This window comes from Pelodiscus sinensis, chromosome 4 (genome assembly GCF_049634645.1).
Source record: "Pelodiscus sinensis isolate JC-2024 chromosome 4, ASM4963464v1, whole genome shotgun sequence".
Classification (NCBI taxonomy): Eukaryota; Metazoa; Chordata; order Testudines; family Trionychidae; genus Pelodiscus; species Pelodiscus sinensis.
Window position 1 is genome coordinate 22,294,428 of NC_134714.1, and position 18,761 is coordinate 22,313,188.

An 18,761-nucleotide genomic window follows, 5' to 3' on the forward strand; every position below is an offset into this window, starting at 1 on the left:
GTTAAAAAAATTACTGTGGGGATGAGGGAATGAGTATAGTCTAGCATTAATCTATAAGCTTCTGCTGATCAGTTAATCAACTACATTATTACATCCTAGTATATACTACACACTAAACTATACCCAAAAAATCCTACACCTCACTTCCAAGTGTAAATTCAGACTTACATTGTTCACCAGAAGCAGCTGCTAAAATTGAGTTTAACATTTTCCCAGCATAAACACAGGTTAAGTACCCAAGTTTAATCAGTCTTGGGTAACTAGTATTGACTAAATTTTCTCTAATCTAGACAACTTTAGAACCATGCTGTAAGTGAAGTTTACAGCAGTTTATACATATTTATTTTAAGAGTGTTTTACATTTCTAATTTAATTTACCATTGAGCTCTTCTTTCTCTCCTTATATACCACAGAAAGAAGCAGTAGCAAGTTTTGTAACAAATGGCCCTTTTCTTTATGAAAATTATGTTAATCATTCCAACAGCTGTAATTGTCAGCTGAGAATCTTCTCTTCCCTATGCTAATATCAATTTTCTACACAAAACCAAAGGAATGGGCCCCAATCTGCAGAAGAGATCATAATGATTTCAAGTTCATTGATATTTCCAAATACATTCATAATGTAAACAATAATCCAAGTATCTGTCCTGAAGGTCTTACTGGTAACATTTCTTTGACCAACTCTAACAAATTCTGTTCTAAACAGCTAGTATATTTTACTATATTATCTGAAGAGTTTATAATATGCCACAAAACTCTCAGACATCCAGCAAATAGGTACAGTTTCAATTATTATTATACCCCAAATACAAAGATAAATACTGTTTTACCAAAGATATTGAAAACTATTAGAAGAATGCAGATAAATACTCAGAAACTGTAAAATTGCTCAGCTCCCTGTTTTTATGGCACATTTTCAGCTTCTAGACTTTTCTTTAAGTGAGATAAATGACTAAAAAAGATTTTGGTAAGAGTCACATGTAGAGCTGCTCTAAATAAAACAGTAGCAGAAGTTTGCAATTATTCTATACTGAAAACTAAGTACAAAATAATAGACTCGTAGCTGTCACAAGGGGGTTAGAAGATGGACAGATTTTAACCATATGAAATATCCTCACTGACTCATGTAGAAAGGCCACTATATGGACTATAATACTTCTGCTTTAAAGACATTTGTTCATAAGAATGGGCAAATAACTGTTCAATATCAACCACTCTAGGAACTTAAATATCAAATCAGTATTTAAATTTAATTCACAATTACTTAAGCCATCCCCAAATTATCAAGACTCGTAACATATTAAGTTAAATAATGTAAATGTCAACTCAAGTGTGCATATGCACTTGTTTCATACAACTAAACTCCTCAAGTTGTGCCTTTTCAGTTGTTAGACATTACCAACTGATCCTTACTAGACTCTGCAGTTAGGTAGTGCTTACATTTTACATGCATTACCAAGCAAGAAAGAGTGGGTTTGAGCACTCACCTGGAACTCCGTAAACCCAGGTTTAATAACTTGCTATCCTACAAACTTCCAATGTGACCTTGGGTGAATCACTAAATCTCTTTATGCCTCAAACCCCATTTCTAAAGTGGGAATAATAATTCTTCCTTTCATTTCAGAACTGTTAAAAGGATATACACTTTAAAGGATATAGTTTAAGATGCTCACATATTGTAGTAATTGGAAGAGAGGGTTCATATGTACCCAAGATAAATAGATAACATCTCAATAGACCTTCCAGATTAGTTATGTTTATATTTATATATATTAAACATGACACTTGCTCAGTTGGTGATGCAAATTATCAGAAGGAATCACATAGTACCAAGCAGTCAAGACAGCAATTACATATATTTAAATGGGGATTGTTTGCCAACTATTAGACCTGCATCATCAAATATTCACAGGTTGGGAGCCATATTTGGAATTAGTACTTCTCTCACAAAGAAAGCTTTTATAATATGTCATAATTAGAATTATCAAATCTCAGCCTTTAAAGTACTCAGTTCACTCCACTAGGCCTATCTAGAGATGGTCATTTAAAACATCAGACCTCTAATTTTTCATTTTGAATGTGAAATATTTCTTCCTGACCAAAATAAAACTAAAACCCCACCCTAAGAGAGATTTGGCAGCCCCGTGCTAATACCATACACCCTGCAGAGAGTGTCCTATAGTCTTCAGCCTATAATAGCCGGTTACATTACCGAACCTACTGCCTCCAGCCAAAGAAGGGACTATACAAGGAACATACTTTAGCCGGTGAGTTAAAAATTAAACTAGTTTTTAAATGTATTTCTGGGATTACAGGACACGGTTGCCAGCCACAGCAAGGGTCTGCACTCCACGACCCAAGAAGTCCCTTTCCAGTCATATGGCCTTTAAGTAGCCCCCAACACTAGTCCCTTTCAGGGATCTCCCCTCACACCTCTACCTGAGGCCTGAAATCCTGTTCCCCACAGCCCGGCACCATGCACAACCCCTTGTTCTGCGAGCAGGCACAGTTCTCGGCCACAAAGCGCCTCCGCTTGGGAAGGCCCCACAACCGTGTGGGCACCCTCCACCCCCGCAGAAGGGTGCAAAGCCCGCTCGCTGGCCTGGCGTCCGGCTCCCCCGGCCCTCGCAGGTAGCTTCCCGGCCCACACTGCAACCAAGCAGGTCCCCCCGGCACGCCCCCCGTGCTCCGAGCAGCTCTGGCCCCTGGCCTCTCCCGCCCCGCGGCTGCCCCGGTACCTTGCGGACCCCCTTGTAGATGTAGAAGTAGAGCTCCCGGCCCACATTGAAGCAGAGCCGGTCGCCGTTGCCGCTCTGGTCGTTGACGTTGACGAAGGAGACGCGGACCGGGTTAGAGCCCTGGGAGTTGAAGGGCACCCGGTTGGGCCGGCTGTACTCCGAGTGGCTCAGCAGCTTGTACAGCCCCTCCCGGGTAGTGAACTGGGTCTTAATCTCGTTCATCTCCTTCCCTCCTCCCTCCGCCGCCATCTTGGAAAGGAGCATTCATCCTGCCCCAGTGCCCGGATGTGCCCCCACGGCGCAGGCGCAGCCGCTCAGTCGCTGTACCCCAGGCTCGACGCGCAAAAGCCGTAAGGGGGAGGAGCGAGTCCGTCTGTTTACTGCGCTTCTGCGCATGTGCCAGCTGGCCTGAAACCTGGGCGGCCCCTCGTGGGGGAGAGGGGAGGAGCCTTCTCTTGGGAGAGGCAGGGCGGGGCGGGCCTTCAGGCGAGCGAGCGGGGCTCGCCCACGGAGAGCTGCTATTGGTTGTCAGCGCAGGAGCTGGCTGTCAGACCTCTGGCGAGGAGGGCAGTGTCTGAAGGAGGGGAAGTGGTGCTGTGGACAGATGGGGGAGGGCTTAGGTACTGGCATGAAGGGTGCGGGGTGTGCTGTGGCACCCCCTCGCTTTAAGTGGTTCCCATTATATCCAGGGCTTACAGTGTGGTTCAATGGCTCTCAGCACCTTCACCAGCGTCCCTGCCCACAAGCAGGGTTTAATGCCTTGGGCTTGGGACTCCAAAGGGTGATTTAGTTCTGGGGCAGGGTTTTAACAGAGCATCCTGCAGCATTCTGAGGTGCTGGATAACTTACCACTGTGCACCATGTTTGTTCCTATCTTAGAAAATTGTCAGCTGTGAGAGTCAGGAATACTCTTGAGATTCTTGCTTGCTGTGACCCTGGACAATTACTTCATCTCTCTGTGCCCACATTCACCTCCTATGATTGTTCTCACTAATTTACAGGGCAACATTAGGCATCATTATTGAATAAATATACACCTATCAATAGGCATCTAATCAAATATAAACCAAAGGGCCCAGTTCTCATGTGCCCTTTGTTGCCACTCCAGCAGCACATAGAAAGAAAGGTGCCTTACATTAGGCAGAAATGGCCACAGGGGAAATTTGCAGCCAGCAAGAGGATAATAGAGTGTTTCTGTGCCAGCTGCTCTCCCAGTCCTGGTTTGTCTTAGCATATCCTGGGTTATGGAGCCACCTGAATTTAGTTCCTGGCATAAATTAGAGCAGTGCCAGATTGTTTTAATGTTCACTTTTGCAACAGCCTTAAATAGCTGGGTTTCAGTATGCTCCAATCATGACTCCTCCTACCATTGACACTCCCTCTCTTCATCCTGAATATGTATGCATTGGTCTGCAAAGAAGGGCATTTTTGGATCCTATGCCACTAGAGTAAACCCTCTTATGCTGAGGGACCCTCCAGTGTCTGATTCTCCCAGCCTCATGGCACCTCTCTGCTGGCAAAGCCCAGATTCAGGGCTTGGTATTGCAAACATGCAGAAATTCTATGTGCAGAAATAAACTGAAAGAATCAAGGCCAAAAATTCCAAATAGAAATACCACCATCTTAAATACACAGTGAACGCAAACTGATAAGTCAAATGCTTTGAGATTCTCAAATGAAAGGCACTGTAGAAAGATATAGGATTATTATTTTAGATGCATGATGCATGATAGTCAAACATATAACAAACAATGAGGTTATTTTTGTGAATTAGGGGATATCTTTTTTAAAACACTCCAAATGGGTTGTAAAATTTTGCAGTCTTCAAAATGGAAAGTGGATTGGTTGATAAGGTATTGCTAAGGTAGCATCCTTTTTCACAGTGCTCCCAGTGCTACTAAAGCATCTGAATTGCTACTCTCATTACCCTTTTTTAATAATAGGATTGTGCTGATCTTGCCCTTACATGTTAGCTCTGCTTGTACTGTAGGTTTAGAAACAACACTGTTGTGAGGTATAAGTGATTAATAACACCTTCTGAAATGGCATATAGGAAAAGCAATCTTTTCATGCAGTTTGGCAAGAAAGCTAAACTTGTAAGCATTCAAAGTGTTTATTATCTTTTATTGTTAAATTACAGAGGTAGCAAGTTACAACTGAAACCTGCCAAAGCAAAAAAATTAACATCTTAAAAGAAATCATTCTCTAGGAAACATTTTACAAAATTATCTTTATTGGACTCAGATTCCCCAACTATTGACATAAAAAAAATTGGTTGCCTATTGCTTGTAATGGTTGTTCTTCGAGATATGTTGCTCATGTCCATTCCAAGGTGTGTGTGTTATTGCATGCTGAATGTATAATCATCAGAAGGTTTTCCCTACTGATACCCATCGGATTGGCTGTGGAACTCCCTAGAGTGGTGCCCTTATTGTGGTACATATAGGTTTGTGCCAATGTGTCATCTGGTCAGTTCCTTCTTGCTGGAAGACTCTGATAGAAGAGTTGTTCAGTATTGATTCATTGTTATTGACTATAGTGTTTCACCTGTTGTGTTTTTACAATATATATATTTCTGTTAAATTTGAAAGTGAGTCTGTGTTTATTGGAATCTGTAAAATCGACCGGTGATTAGATATGGCAGGTTCCAGGACGAACCCTCTTCTGAGACAAAAGCATTATATCACCATTCCAGATCAGGCCCTATATTTAATAAATTCTATTCTGTTAGTGTGCCTTTGCTAACAGGAGGGTTTTGTGCTTCCCAGTAAAACTTCCCTAACCAAGTCTGAACACCGCAGCTCAATCTGGTTCAGCCATGGAGTTTCCATGCCATGAGGTGGAGAAACTGACAGGTTCAGCAGCCTGGGGAACTAGTGCTGCTTTGGCCCCGCTGGTGCTATAAGGATGACTGAAGCCTTGTTCTGCTGGATTTGAGGAGGATCTTGTGTATCATAGAATCATAGAACACTAGGACTGGAAGGGACCTCGAGAGGTCATCGAGTCCAGTCCCCTGCCCCCATGGCAGGACCAAATACTGACTAGACCATCCCTGATATATATTTATCTAACCTACCCTTAAATATCTCCAGAGATGGGGATTCCACAACCTCCCTGGACAATTTATTCCAGTGTTTAACTACTCTGACAGGAACTTTTTCCTAATGTCCAACGTAAACCTCCCTTGCTGCAGTTTAAGCCCATTGCTTCTTGTTCTATCCTCAGAGGCCAAGATGAACAAGTTTTCTCCCTCCTCCTTATGGCACCCTTTTAGATACCTGAAAACGGCTATCATGTCCCCCCTTAATCTTCTCTTTTCTAAACTAAACAAACCCAATTCTTTCAGCCATCCTTCATAGGTCATGTTCTCTAGACCTTTAATCATTTTTGTTGTTCTTCTTTGGACCCTCTCCAATTTCTCCACATCTTTCTTGAAATGCAGTGCCCAGAACTGGACACAATACTCCAACTGAGGCCTAACCAGCGCAGAATAGAGCAGAAGAATGACTTTTCGTGTCTTGCTCACAACAACCCAGAATCATGTTTGCTTTTTTTTGCAACAGCATCACACTGCTGACTCATATTCAGCTTGTGGTCCACTATAACCCCTAGATTCCTTTCTTCCGTACTCCTTCCTAGACAGTCGCTTCACATTCTGTATGTGTAAAACTGATTGTTCCTTCCTAAGTGGAGCACTTTACATTTGTCTTTATTAAACTTCATCCTGTTTACCTCAGACCAATTTTCCAATTTGTCCAGATCATTTTAAATTAGTGGAAAGGGTATTAGTGGAAAGGGTGGGAACATGTACAATAAAGACCTCTTTGTGCTTTGCCACATCAATGACAAAGGGCCCCTGCTGAGGGGGCATGAAAAGATGTTTGTAATCTTTCTGTGGCATGAAATACTTCTTCTCTGCCCCATTAGCTATGGGCAATATGGAGGCTGGGGTCTGCCATAGCCCCTTTGTGGTGGTTTGAATAGGCTTTACATGAGTCAAGTCTACCCTGGAAAGACCTTCTGGAGCAAGAATGTCCACCATCAGGTCTGAGTCTTCTGTTATGTCATGTCCACCACTTGGAGGTGTACATTTTGGCTCACTCTTCTGAGAAGGTCTTGGTGTACCCTATTGTCCATCACCAGGAGTATGGTGGTACAGGTATCAGCCACTGCTGCATTCAGTGATGAGGATGAGGAGGCTCTGGAACCCTTCAATGTTTGAGGTCCCAGCATATAGTGCTCTTAGGGATAGATCTCTAATGGAGAACTTGGCTTGGCTTCTAGCACTTCTGGATGGGGAACCTTAATGGAATCCTTCAGGGAAGCCAGTTCATGGAGGAGTACACTACGTTTACCACTCTGAAAGAGGAGTAGACCAGGGGTAAGAAGGTCAGGAAGCTGCACATGTTTTGCAAAGCTGGTTCAGTATTATGAACTAAAAACAGTTAAGAGGAAAGCTATAATAGGAAAAGATAGGACTGCCTATGTATAGGGCCCTACCAAATTTACTGCCATAGAAAAAAACATCACAGACCATGAAACCTGGTCTTTCCCATGAAATCAAGTGTTGTGTGCTATTACCCTCTGTTATACAGATTTAATGAGGGGAGATCAGTATTTCTCAAATTGGGAGTTCTGATCCAGAAGGGAGAAGCAGGGGCATTTTATTTTAGGGGCAGATCACAATATTCCCACCCACACTTCTGCGCTGACTTTGGAATTAAGTGGCTAGAGAGTGGTGGCTGCTGAAGTAAAGGTGGCAGTATGATCCCATCCCATCCTTACTTCTACATTGCCACTGGTGGCAGCTCTGCATTCACTGCTGGGCTCCCAGCCAGCAAGTGCCATGCTCCAGCTGATCAGCTCTGAAGGCAGTGCTTTCAACAGCAGCAGTGCAGAATGGTAGCAGAACTATGATCCACTTGCAACATCTCCCCGTCGGCTGACACACACACAACTCTTTTTCTTGGTTATGACTCGTACAATTACTACACTGTGAAATTTCAATTATAAATAGCTGAAATCATGAAATTGACAATTTTAAAAAATTCTATGATCATGAAATTGACCAAAATGGACTGGTATTTCTCTACCTATGTACTGTATGAAGAATAGAAACCATACACACTTGAACAACCATATAAACTGAGCCATTAGCTATCATTGTTGAAAAGTCATGGAAGATGGGAGAGATTCCAGAAGACTGGAAAAAGGACAAATATAGTGCTAATCTATAAAAAGGGAAATAAAGACAACCCAGGAAACTATTGACCAGCCAGTTTAACTTCTGTGCCAGGAAAGATAATGGAGCAAATAATTAAGGAATCCATCTGCAAACAGCTGGAAGATAATTAGGTGATATAAGCAACAGTCAGTATGGATTTGTAAAGACCAAATCATATCTAATTAACCTGATAGCTTTCTTTGATAGGATAACAAGCCTTGTGGATAAGGGGAAGTTGTAGACATTGTATACTTAGACTTTAGTAAGGCATTTGATACAGTCTTGCATGATCTTCTTATCAATAAACTAGGGAAATACAACATGGATGGGGCTGCTGTAAGGTGGGTGCACAACTGTTTGGATAACAGTTCTCACAGAGTAATTATCAATGGTTTACAGTCATTCTGGAAGGGTATAACAAGTGGGGTTCCACAGGGATCAGTTTTGGGACTAGTTCTATTCAATATCATCTTCAACGATGTAGATGTCATAGAAAGTACACTTATAAAGTTTGTGGATTATACCAAGTTGGGAGGGTTTGCAAGAGCTTTGGAGGATAGGGTTATAATTAAAAGTGATCTGGACAAACAAGAGAAATTGTCTGAGGTAATTAGAATGAAGTTCAATAAGGACAAATACAAAGTACTCCACTTATGCAAGGACAATCAGTTTCACACATACAAAATGTCTACAAAGGCATACTGCAGAAAGTAATCTAGGGGTCAGAGTGGACCACAAGCTAAATATGAGTCAACAGCGTGACATTTGCAAAAAAAAAAAAAAAAGCAAACATCATTCTGGGATGCATTAACAGGAGTGTTGTTAAGCAAGACATGAGAAACAAATTCTTCTGCTCTTCTCTGTGCTGATTATGTCTCAATTGGAATATTGTGTCCAGTTCTGAGCACCACACTTCAGGAAAGATGTGGAGAAATTGGAGACAGTCCAGGGAAGAGCAACAAAATCATTAAGGCCTAGAAAACGTGACCCATGAAGGAAGAGTGAAAGAATTGGGTTTGTTTAGCTTGGAAAACAGAAGACTAAGAAGGGAACATAACAATTTTCAAGTACCTAAAAGGGTGTTATATGGAGTAAGGAGAAAAATTATTCTCCTTAACATCTGATAGAGGTATTTAAGAGGAAGTTAGATAAATGTTTATCAGGGATGAGATGGTGCTTGGTCCTGCCAGGAATGCAGGGGACTAGACTGATGACCTCTTGAGGTCCCTTCAGTTCTAATATTCTATGATTCTATGATAAAGATAAATTAGTTTTTAAAACTGTCAATTAGATCTTACTATCAAAAGAGAAAAAAGCATCATAACTAGAGATAAGACTAGCATGTTTCTCAGTTTGTCAGTTTTTTGTTTAAATGATCTAAGTTTCATAGAGAAGAAAAAACCCAAAACAACTTTAGCATCAGATGAGCTGTGGAAAGTTGAGCAGGCCCAGGTGGACAGAATCAAAAAATGCTGGATGGGAATTTTGTTATATAATTATGCATTTAACTAATATAAAACTATCAAAACAAGCCACCCATTGTTTATCAAGGGCTTACTTATAATGGTTCACCAGAAAAAGATATTTTTGTCAGGGTGGACTACATCATTAAAATGGTGAAGAATATGATGCTATGTTTTTGTGCAGTAGAATTATTTTTATCCAAGGTTTTTATTTACTGTTTTAGCCCCATCTAGTGAATTCTTAGCGCCTTGCAACATAGGAAGCATTCATACTGAATTACTTTGTTCACTCTCTTTACTTTTAAGAGGAAGTTTACAAATACTTAAGGTATGTCTACACAACCAAATTTTGTCAACAAAACTATTGCCAACAGGCAGAAATCACACTAAAAAAAGTTGCCAAAGCATGTTTACACTTGCTCCCTCTGTTGACAGATAGCTCTCACACTAATGAATGGAAGAGCAATACATTGTGGGTATGTATCCCACAGTGTCTGGCAATACCATCTGCCACTAAGTATTGTGGGAGCGTGGAACAAAATACGGGACATCTTGGGACCATGCAAAAAATCCTGTAAGGCACCGCTTTGTTCAGGGGCTTACAGTGTTCTTTCGTGCCTTTTTTCCAACTGCCATTCTCTGCTGTGCAGTCCAGCATCTGCAGTGAGAAGGAATGAACCCTGCATTTCTCCCATGTGTTTTGTTAATTGTGGTAAGAAGGACCTCACGCATGGCAGTGGAGATCATCTTGAAATTACTGACAGAGTAAGAAGAGTCAGAGGAGCCTGACAGTCACATTTGACAGTCATAAAGCAGCTGTACAGTGTAAAGTGGCACTTTTGGACTAGGGCAGTGTTTCCCAAATGGTGTTCTACAGAACCCCAGGGTTCCATGAAGTGAAAGTAAAGGTTCCATGAGAAAATTCCATTACAATAATATTTTATGATTTAATAATAATAATAAATAATATTAAATGCATATTAGTTTTTTAGCTTTATTTTTTGTACACATTAAATGCGATTTTTGGTTTTAGATATGTGCAATTAAACTAAATGTTGATCTCATGACCTTGTTTAGCATTTGTTTGTTATTATCCTTACTTATTTGTGGTCTACTTTTTCAGCTCCATATATAAGACTATTATTAGGGGTTCCACAAAATTCTTTTGAGTTTAAAAGGGTTCCGTGGTCAATAAAATTGAGAAACACTGGACTAGGGAAATCATCTTGATTGGTGGTATCACCTCGTGGTACATGTGTGAGATGAAAATTAGTGGCTATAGAACTTTAGGATGTGTAAAGCAACCTTCCTGGAGCTGTGTGCTGAGTTCCCTTTCCCCCACCCCACAAACTGCAGTGCAAGGACACCAGAATGAGAGCTGCTCTCTCTGTTGAGAAGTGTGCAGCAATTGCCGTGTGGAAACTGATGACTCCCAAATTTTACTGGTTAGTTGCAGTTGCAAATCATTTGTGCTGTACTGTTGCAGGTGTGCAGGATGCAGGGTAATAAATTGCATTCTGCTATATAGAGGACCGTGACTCTGGGAAATATGCATAGTGCAGTGGCTGGGTTTGTGGACATGGGATTTCCCAGCTGTGGAGGGGTGTAGCAGTAGTATGACTCACTACCAGGGCACCTCCTGCTGGTGACTCTGAGAATTAGCTCAGTCCAGCTTCAGAGCACTCACTCCTGGCAGTGTCTCGCCTGCTGTTATGTTTATGTCCGTTCTCCAGCATTCATCTGGACCTGTGTCTCTATCAGACTTCAGCACCCTTCCATCAGTGCCCCACACTCTGGGGTCCTCCCATCTCAGGGACCTCCTACCTCCTTTACTTACCTTGTCTCAGTGACCCACTACCAGTTATCATTATAGCCCCTACCTCAGGGGCAAACTGCCATCTGAAAGGGCCACTCATCATTGGCAAGGGAAGTAGGGACCTGCTGTCTTCTCCTGTCCTGCCTGCTCCTCTGAGCCCTAGTACCTCCCTGGACTCCTATAGCCTCTGCCTTGTGTTTATTCAGGACAGAGGTCCCCTGACTCACTCTGCTTTTCCCCAGCACTGCTCAGTCCAAGGTACCCCTGCTAGCAGACAGATAGGTCCCTGTACCTCCAGAGTTGGAGCAAGAGAGTGTGCTCCTCCTGGCAAACCATCCTCTTTTATACAGCCCTGCTGGGCTCTGACTGGGTACCCCAAACCCTTTCCCGGGACTCTTTTAACCCTTGTCTTCTAGTGTGAGACAATTGCCCTGTCACAGGGCAATAGATGGCACAGATATTCTGATTTTAGCACCAGCCCACTTTGCCACTGAGTACATCAACAGGAAGGGATACATCTCAAAGGTGCTGCAGGTGCTTGTGGATCACCATGGACATTCACAGACAGCATTGTGGGGTGGTACGGAAAGGTGATGCATACATCTTCAGGAACGCTGGCCAGTACAGAAAGTTGCAAGGGGGGACTTTCCAGATCATAAGACTACAGCTGAGAATGTTGAAATGCCCATTGTGATCCTAGGAGACCTGACTTACCTCTTTGCGGCCCTGGCTCACGAAACCAAACATGAGGCACCTGAACAGCAGTAAGAAGCATTTTAAAACAAGCTGAGCAGGTGCCACATGGTAGCTTAATACACCTTTGAAAGATTGCGGGCAAGATGGAGGTGTCTCTATGGAAGGCTAGACGTCACTGAGGAAAATATTCCCGTGGTTATCACAGCTTGTTGCACTTTGCCTAATTTGTGTGAAAGTAAGGGAAAATTGTTTGCTCAGGGTGGAGCACAGAGGCACAGCACTTGGCTGTAAAGTTTGAGCAAACAGACACTAGAGCTATCAGAGGAGCTCAAAGGGCTGATGTCAACATCATGGAGGCTTTGAGTGTGCACTTTGAAAATGAGGGGCACTGAAATAAACCTATGTTACGTTTGCTTCCACGCTGTATCCAGGAACCTTATGAGAAGGACCGACAAGTTCCTATGTGAGAGCATCATGGAGCTGAGTGCTCTGGACTGGTTTTCCATGTGCACAGGTTGTTGTATGGCCCCCAAGCCGAGTAGGACAAGAGAAGAGAGCACAGCCCCTTGCAGCCTGTCACCTGCCCCCACGTGTAGATAGAGGAAGTTATAGAACTCACCTGAAGTACTTTCCCTGGGTTCGTCCAAAACTTGGGAGACATCCTGGGAGGACAGGACTGGCTCAGGATGAGGAGCAAGTCCAGGCTGGCAGGCATTGTCACCTGGCTGGTCTCCCTTTCCTCCTCTACCACCCCACCCTCCTGAACACTGACACTAGGCTTGCCCTGGCCAGACTTGACAATGATGGTGTCAACTGGTTAGGGAAGTGACCGGCTCCCCTTCCCAGAATAGCATTCAGCTTGTCATTGTAGCAGCAGCTCTGTGGTGCCACCCTGGAGCATCCACTCTACTCCCTGGTCTTGTGGTAGGCCTGCCAGAGCTCTTTAATCTTCATTCAGACCTGGCTCAGGGTCCAGGTGTGGCCTTTGTCAACCTGGCGACGATCTGGCCATAGACCTCCACATTCCTTTTTCTGGTGTGTAGATCCTGGAGGTTAGTTTCATCTCCCCAGACCATGATGAGGTCCAGGGTCCCCAGAGCAGTCCAGGCCAGAACTCTCCTGCACCCCTGGCCAATGGTGCTGAGGGAGCAGCAGAAGTACTGGCAGCTGTGGGAAGCTCTGAGGGAGCACTGGGGTCTCTCATGGCTTCCTTGCTGGCTGCTGTCTTGCATGGGGCTTGCAAAGCTGGTTGCATGAGAAGCCCTTCTCCTGTTGCCAGGAGTTTTAAGCTCCACAGGAGAAGGGGAGCAGTGGAAATGCCAGGTGTGGCCAGAGCTGTCAGAGCTGCAGCTGTGAGAGGCCTCTGGAGGCTAATTATTTCAAATTAGCAGCACTGGATCGTCCATACTAAGGCTACTTTGAAATAACTATTTCATAATTAGCGTTATACTCTGAGGAAAGCAGAAGTGCAGATTTCAAAATAACCAAGCCATTATTTCGAAATAATGGGTTTGGTCGTGTGGACACTCTGCTTATAAATTCAACCTAATGGGGGTTATTTTGAAATACAGGCAGTCCCCGGGTTACGTACAAGATAGGGACCGTAGGTTTGTTCTTAAGTTGAATTTGTATGTAAGTCGGAACTGGTACATATTGTAGGGGAAACTCTAGCCAAACATTTCTCCAGAGCTCAGTTTTATTCTCCCACACCTCACTTCCCTCAGTCCTTTATTCTCAAGCTGAGGTGTCTGCTGAGAAAAGCAGCTCCGCGTCTCCCTGGTCTGCTGGGGGGGGGGGACGCTAGCTTCGCGTCTCCCTGGTCTGCTGGAGGGAAGCAGCTAGTGCGGGGTTGCCTCACCCCGTTTGTAAGTAGGGATCTGATGTAAGTCGGATCCATGTAACCCGGGGACTGCCTGTACAGTAAACTTCCGATAATCCGGCACCTTTAGGACCCAGGGGGTGCCGGATGATCAGATATGCCAGACTATCGGAAGGGGGGGCTATGAGGGGCCTGGGGTAGAGTGGGGGGCAGCACCCCAGCTGCTCTGCCTCACCCCAGGCATCCCCAAGTCAGCCGCTGCTGAAACTGACCAGTGGCTGACTCGGGGAATCCGGGGGCAGAGCTGCTCCAATTGTTCGGCTGCCCGGAGTACTTCCGGGTTCCAGATGGTGCCGGATCATCAGGAGTACCGGACCATTGGATGCCGGATCACTGGAGTTTTACTGTAACTCCATAGTGTAGACCAGGGCAAAGGTAAGCTTCAGAAGGCTACAGACATCTCTGTCTTAGGGTATGTCTACACTACCCCGCTAGTTCGAACTAGCGGGGTAATGTATGCATACCGAACTTGCTAATGAAGCCCGGGATTTGAATTTCCCGGGCTTCATTAGCATAAAGCCGGCTCCGCCAATTTTAAAAGCCGGCTAGTGCGAACCCCGTGCCGCGCAGCTACACGCGGCACGGGCTAGATAGTTCGAACTACGTAGTTATTCCGAACTATCTGTACGCCTCGTGGAACGAGGTGTACAGATAGATCGGAATGGCTACGTAGTTCGAACTATCTAGCCCGTGCCGCGTGTAGCTGCCCGGCACGGGGTTCGCACTAGCCGGCTTTTAAAAATGGCGGAGCCGGCTTTATGCTAATGAAGCCCGGGAAATTCAAATCCCGGGCTTCATTAGCAAGTTCGGTATGCATACATTACCCCGCTAGTTCGAACTAGCGGGGTAGTGTAGACATACCCTTATTCACCAATAAGGGGGCAAATCTGGGTACAGCTTGAACTCTTCCTTTCATTAGACATGTTGCTGGGCTAGGTTGGGCTTTCAATCTCCAGGGCTCAGTGGAGCTCTTATTCTGAGCTGCTAATAAGTGAAGCCAAGAGTTATGCAGGTTAAGTTTAACAAGTGGAACTTTAATAAAAAACTATGGTCCAACTGGCTACATAACCTCTCCAAAGTCTGCATGTGGCTCATTACCCTGAACAGCAGTCCCTCCAGGGAACATGGGCCTTCTGACTCCAGTTCCACTGATAATGATAAAATACTGATTTCTCTTGTGCAGCTGAGATTTTAATAAATTCTGCTTATCACTTGTAAAGTAGTGAATTTCTGACTCCTCTTATGTCAAGTGTACCCATGTGCAAAAGTCTGACAGCATTCTATTGGACAATGAATTAGGCCATTTTTACAGTCCAATTTATATTATTTGTCCAAAGAAAGATTAGGTAGTTATTTTATTTCAACTAGACTTTCTGACTCATGAAAACTGAAACACAAAAAGTACATAATTCAGTTTTGTAGCTGCTAGCTACAGTTCAGCACAGCAACTTCATTTTATTAAAAAATTAGATTAAATTTATTCTGATTTACTCAGGGAATTTAGATAATCCTTTGTAATGAGAGAAGTGGCTATCAAACCTTGTATTATGGATCACTCTTTTGAGTTACATATCCTCCTGTATCCCATATAACTTTGCATAGTCAGTTACAAGGCTTGAGAATCTAGGAAACAGCACAGCTTTTTAGCAGTAGGGGCAGCACTTTACAGTTAAACTACTATCAAAGCATAAACCTTTGCTCAGTCATGCAGTGGTGAAAGTAAATTAAAAATCTTCCCAGGACAGGAGCCGCATGGAGCTTTGGGAGAAGGGCAGGACTCCGGACCAGCATCTGCCAGCCTCCCCTTTAGCACTGCACAGTGCGTATCACTTGGGGCTTTGGCAGTAATTTAAAGGGCCCAGGATAGGGTCCGGCAGTACTGCCATGACAGCACTTTATTGTCAACGATGTATGGGCAAGTACTGGCAGCCACTTCTTACCGGTATGCTATATCAGCCTGTACTGGGTACCGGCCCATTTTCGTCTCTGCAAACCGGTATCCTTAACAGGGTCTGCACTTCTTTAGGCCACCACTAGGTTTTATATCCATAGCAGAAGGTGCTAAAAAATCCAGCTTCACATTTCAACTCTTCCTCATTATGTCAGCTCTCTGGGATCTATTTTTGTGAACAATTTCAGATGCTAAAATTCTATTTCCCTTCCGTACCTCACACCTGAAACACTCAAATAACATTATGATGGCCATGATACAAGAATGCAAATAGATTTACATTCCTAAAAAATTCTGTAAAAGAACAGGAAGGATACAAAGTCAATTACTCAGAAGTTAGAAAATGCTATAATTAAATTTCCATGCAGTCTTAGTTTTACCTCCTTGTGTTTATGTATTATGAAAGTCTTGCTCAGGAATGCACAGAAATCCTGTGGCAGAGATAGGAATAGAAACCCATTCACTGAATTTTAATCAAGTGTCTTGAATACAAGACATTAATCTTTCTTTTCCTGCAATCTTCTGTTCTACCATCCTCCTAATGGATTGACTGAGGCATGGAGTCTTTCAGCCCAAGTAGTATGTGAACATGTAATTAAAGACTGTATCACAGCAGACAACTATGAGTCTCAAAAAATAAAGCTCCATCTGTGCAGATGCAATTACAGCATCAGGATCTATACCATCAAATTCAATGCACATTTGACCTACTACTGTATGGTGTCTTATGAGGTGGCTTCTGATTAGAGGTGGGCAGAAGCCAAGAACAAAGGAATGACCATTCTGTGTCAGACAAATGGTTCATCTAGCCTAGTATACTGTCTTCTGATAGAGGCCAATGCCAGAAGCTTCAGAGAGAATGAATAAAACAGGGTAATTATCACGATTCTCCAGTCCCAGCATCTGGTAGTCAGAGGCATACCTATAGCATGGTATGTCATAGTCAGAGCATGACGTCCATAACATTTGGATTAGAGTTGAATTTTCAAAAAGCTGAGGTTGTTCGTGTCTACAGGTATGGACTATTATAAGAGCAAGATAAAAGGTTGATGTTCCTCAGGTTAAGGACTGTGCTTTTTTGGCACTTCTCCTTCCAACAATGAAAAATCACCAAATCAGCAACAAGTCTGACATTAGACCTGTTGTTTTATTTGTTCTCCAATGATAGGTAATTAGTCCAATGTAATAATATCAGTTTCCTTAACTCATGTTTGGAACTACAGTGATAACAAATAAACATTTAAAAATTGCATATTGTTATAATAGGAAAAGTACATTTTCAGTCTTTTTGTTTTCAAACACACCTGACTATTTTTGCTCAATTGTCTTTCCACCTCTCACCCCCCACTTGCAAATATCAGATTTTGAAACAAATAAAGCTTCTGACATTTCAGCACTGGAAAATAATGAAAAAGAGATTTATATGTAGCTTAACCACTATAGTTGTTACTATAGTCACATAATACAACAAAAAGAGTACAGCATCTAAGCATGATTCATAAATAAAATATTAGCTTTACACTTGCACAGGCTGGCATGTGGATAGGACTTAAGCAGAGAGGGAGATGCTGAATTGAGCAGTTTAAGTTTGGTATGTGAACACTTTCCTCCAAGTGGATTTTTCTAAGAATTCTGAAAAAAATCCATCTAAGATGGATTTTATATTGCCTGCCATTTTGAAAGCTAGAAATAAATGTAGCCATTAAATATAGGCAAAATGCTAGTGACTATGATCTTTGAAAAATGCTGAACATAAATCAAGATTTCTTAAAAAAAAATCCTGGAAAATATGGTTTTTAAAATAGAAAATAATATGGTTTTTAAAATAGAAAACTAAGAAAATAATATGGCTATTGGCATAGACCAGTGGTGCGCAACCCGTGGGTCGTGACCCCCAAAGAGGTCACAGATATCTTTCCGGGGGGGGGGGTCACAGTGTTTAGATCCGTTGGCAGCCACACGGTGTGGTGCTTAGTTCCAGCTGGCTGGGCGCAGCGCGGCACTTAGATCCAGCCAGCCGGTGGCTGGGCCCAGCAGTTAGTAGCCCCCATGGTGCAGTGCCTAGATCTGGCTGGCCGGGGGCTGGACCCAGCAGTTGGTAGCCCCCGCAGCTTGGGGATTGCAGATCAAAAAAGGCTGCACATCACTGACATGCACACTACAAACTAAGGCCCTGATCTTGCAAAGACAAAAGCACTCTCCTCCTTATAACTGCCAATTTGCGTAAAAATTAAGTGTATACATAAATCTTTGCAGGATCAGGGCCCAGGGTAGATCTGGGTACAGAAACCCCAGTAGTGGATACGTAATCTGGGGGAGATGAGCCAGGGAAGTGCAACTTCTGCAGCCCTACTCGCTGTACTATTTTCTGTCTGTTTCTTTGGGCTCAATTCTGAAAGGTTCTGAAAGCCCACAATCATCACTGAGATCAAGGGATCACACAAAAACTCAGGCCTTTAGGTCTAATACTCCAGTCATTTCTGCGTATGTGGATCATACTGCAAAATCAGGATATTAAGACTTGGAGATAGAGCAGCTGGCAAATTTGTTTAAATATTTTTTCTAATAAAAAATCTGCTTTTTTCAAAAGTGACAAAAGGTATCCATTTTAAGTGAAATTTCATTTTGGAAAAAATATCAGAATGAAGGGGCTATAATATGTTCACATGAAATTCACTGATTTATATCTAAAACATTTTGAAAGGTCAAAATAAGAGCTAAATGTTTTAATTCTAAGTGGAACATTTTGGTCATCTCAAAATGTTTTCTTTTGGGGAGGATTTCAATTTTTAAAAATTTCAGTTTCTGATTTTGTTTCGTTTGGGCTCAAAATTTGCTGAACTAGACTATTAAACCCTTTACTTTAAATGCAAGGTCTGTTCTCTCTGCATGGCAGTCAAGTCCTAAATTTAGTGAAGGAAGCGCAACAAGAGGGGGGGGGAGGTAGCAGCTAGGCAGAGAAGCACCAGTGAAGCCCAATGCAGTAGACAGGCA

General features: G+C 43.0%; 1 protein-coding gene across 7 annotated transcripts in view; it reads right to left on the reverse strand.

Annotated features, from left to right (window-relative positions):
- The window catches only part of WDR20 (WD repeat domain 20), an 85,759-nt gene extending 82,720 nt beyond the window's left edge, over window positions 1–3,039 (reverse strand). For 4 of the 7 annotated variants that reach the window (XM_075926548.1, XM_006119985.4, XM_014571981.3 and 1 more), the window contains exon 1: window positions 2,739–3,039. In XM_075926548.1, coding sequence (XP_075782663.1) covers window positions 2,739–3,002 — 264 coding nt within the window. In that variant the 5' untranslated portion in view covers window positions 3,003–3,039. The remainder of the gene's footprint in view (window positions 1–2,738) is intronic. The other 3 variants (XR_003088743.2, XM_006119984.4, XM_075926549.1) reach the window with 1 other exon arrangement.
- Between the last annotated feature and the right edge of the window lie 15,722 nt (window positions 3,040–18,761).